Raw genomic sequence first — 3,226 nt, 5'->3', positions numbered from 1 at the left:
CAGACTAAGCTGCAACTACAGAGCATACTCAGACAGAACCTTGACTCAGTTACCAAGATAAATCTTTTCTGATGTGGAAGATCAGACTATGCTGCAACCACAGAGCATACTTAGACAGTACCTTGGCTCTGATACCAATTGTTGCGGAAGCCAAATGTATATAGTGTGAATAAGTCACAACTACTATACCAAAATTATGACAGCCACCAAATAATAAATAAGACAATAAAGCAACAATAAAGGGAACACCAGAATTTACGAGGTTCGGCTAATTTTGCCTACTCCTCGGACACAACCAATATTTTATTTCACTCCAAAAATACAAGTGAAATAATACTAAAGAGAGAAGATACAAATGCCTTAAACAGATGAGAAGGCAAATGAGAGGTGTGTTTCAATCCTAAACATTAGGCCTTCTTTTATAGGGGAAAAATCCCCCCAAACTTAACTCCCAACCAATGTGGGACTTTGGCATTTTGCCAAACTTCAACAGTCTACTGGTCTATAAGATAATCCTCTCCTTGAAGCAACGTCTAATATGTTCTTTAAAAATATTTTCGGCCTTTGCTGTTGAAAGAAAATTAAACAAACTAACATCTCAATTTCGAAGAGACCCATTGATGATTTGAAGCAACAAGCACTGAAGCGGATGCCTTTAGTTTTGTTGCGGCACAACCTGAATTGGAATTTCAAAAGAATATGAATTGTCTTGAGAATTAATATTAGATTAGGACTACGCTTAAAGCCCTTCGTTAGCTATGAGATTAGAGATCTAGTTGAATTAGAATATGTACATACAAATAACAAACCACATTATGTTTCCGGTGTTATTGTCCAAGTGGGGATCTTAAGGTAGGGATGCATATTACGAATAGGAGTGTTTTCTTACAAATGTGGTAATTACAATTTTATCCTGGCTAAGTTTAAAATTTTAAGGGTAAAAAGATCGGTCAATATCTTGGGGTATTTTTGTCGTTCAAAAGGTTTAATTCAAATATAGAAACCATGTTTTAACTTTGGAAAAAAACCTTTCACGTCCTGAAAAGGAAAGAAAGTATAATTTACATGTCAACTTATATGGAAAGTCATGACCAACTCCAACGAGGAATAGGAAGTTGTAAAAGAACTGACTGAAATATATATATATATTAGCTTGCGGTTCTTATGCTTAAACGAGCCTATAATTCCAGTAGCAGAAAATTAAGGTTCAATTCGTGCTCAAAATTATGGAGGAAATAGTTGATGGAGAGGACAGAATATCAGAGTTGCCAATACAAATAATTCATGACATCTTACGTCGGATTCGTCGTCATCAATATGGGCTAAAAGAAGAAGCTCGAATTTGCATCTTGTCTAAGACATGGAGTTCAATTTGGAGATCGCGGCCTGAAGTAATAATCGATCAATCCATCCACAAAAGTTTCAGGAATTCCACGGAGAAATTCGTTGATGATTCCTTGCGGTCCCATGTGGAGCAAAACTTAAGAATCGAAATGCTCCGCCTCATAAATCTTCGTCTTCCAGAATTGGCGTCTCATATTGATCGCTGGTTGAACTTGGCAATTAAACATAATGTCAGATCTCTAGAAATTTCTCTAGCATGTAATTTTAGCTACTCCATACCTGATGCTATTTATGGAGCTAAGACGCTGACTGAATTATCGCTAAACAAGTGCAACTTTGAAATTAATAATAGCAACAGTACTACCACTAATAAATTGCAAGGAATATTTAGTACATGCAGGGACCTAAAAATAGGGCGTTGCACAGGGATCCAGAATTTGCATGTTTTCGGCCTAGTAAATCTGGAGAAATTGGAGCTAAGTATGTGTAAGAAACTCGAAAAGGTGGAAATCTGGGCTCCAAATCTTCGACAATTTGTCTTTGTTGGCGCCCTTTGGACGAGCACTCGGGGACATTTGAACCACAACCGTTGCCTTGTAAAATTGATATTTTAGATGGTTATAACACTTAGGAATGTCTCCAGTTGGAAGCTACCACCTTGACGGACCAGCAGTTTGAATATCAGTTGTCTAAGTTTCCAGCCCTTGAAGTTTTAAAACTCAAGAGATGCAATGTAATGAAAAATATAAAAGTTGTAAGTGAAAAACTTAAGAGTTTCACCTTGTCGCATTGGGGTAATCTGGAGCAAGTCAACATGCTGGCTCCAAATCTGATGGAATTCAATTTCCAAAACTATAGAATGCCCTTCTCAATCTCAACGATGGATCCCTCTAACTTGGAACGAGCCGATCTCGATTTTTATGTGCACAAATCTGATGATCATTCTTACAACTTTGGCGATGTGGACACAAGTTGGTACAATAATCTTCTTGACTTTGTTCAAAAGTTCAACTATTCCTACGGCCTCATATTAATAATTTGTTCCCAAGAGGTAATATATATTTTGTTTTTTAGTTTCTCTTTCACCAATTTAACACACATATATATATATATATTCCCTTCGTCTCATTCATATATAGTTATGCATGGGATTAGCCCAAATGGACTGTTTCTGCTGGGTTTAGGCGGGTCTAAATGGGCTGAACTAATAAATGAGTCATTGTTCAATCCTACCCAAAGTTACTTGGGTCAAGATGAGCTAAACAATGAGTCATAGCCCAATGTATACTTTGTTAAATATGCATTGCATTTGACCCACACAAAAAAATGCATTGAATTTTTATTTCCGATGTTAATCTGTATAATTTTTTCTTAATATAAAGAGATAAAAGAGAATAATGCCATAAAAGATACAAACTTTATTATATTGTATTTTTCAGAAAGCAAAAGTTAATTAAGTTAATGCTAATATCTAACTCCTATTTAGTCTAAAATCTTATAATTGTAATATATTAAGGTTCTATCCGGCTGCAATTTGAAAAATCTAGTGGCATATTTATTTATTTAATAGTCATTACAAACTTGTTAACCAGAAATTTATACAAAAAATATATATACTCTACATGGATGACAGAATACCATCTCTAAACATGATTAGAAGGAAGTGAAAAATTCCTTTAATCTATCTTGGGTAGTACCCAATTGAGTTCAAATTATAGGGACTGAAGTTTGGATAGCGATGGGTTGAGTTTGGGCTAGTCTATAGCCCCTCAAAATTTTAATAGCCATGTTTTGTCCTACTTACAAAAAATAGCCTTTCGGCCCAAACGTATTGCATATAATAGCCGAAAGGAATAAGCATGACAACACAAGCGCTTGTAGC

The 3,226-nt window shown here is 35.5% G+C and overlaps 1 protein-coding gene across 1 annotated transcript; it reads left to right on the top strand.

Moving 5' to 3' along the window:
- The first annotated feature begins 1,226 nt into the window (after positions 1 to 1,226).
- Positions 1,227 to 1,958, top strand: LOC104232374 (putative F-box/FBD/LRR-repeat protein At4g03220). The gene has a single exon (XM_009785567.1). The coding sequence runs from the start codon at positions 1,227 to 1,229 to the stop codon at positions 1,956 to 1,958; it is 732 nt and encodes a 243-aa protein (XP_009783869.1).
- Positions 1,959 to 3,226: the final 1,268 nt, after the last annotated feature.

The sequence above is a fragment of the Nicotiana sylvestris genome, chromosome 3 (assembly GCF_000393655.2).
Source record: "Nicotiana sylvestris chromosome 3, ASM39365v2, whole genome shotgun sequence".
In the NCBI taxonomy this organism is placed as follows: Eukaryota; Viridiplantae; Streptophyta; class Magnoliopsida; order Solanales; family Solanaceae; genus Nicotiana; species Nicotiana sylvestris.
Note: the sequence above shows the minus strand (reverse complement) of the source record. Positions and strands in the feature narration are given on the sequence as shown.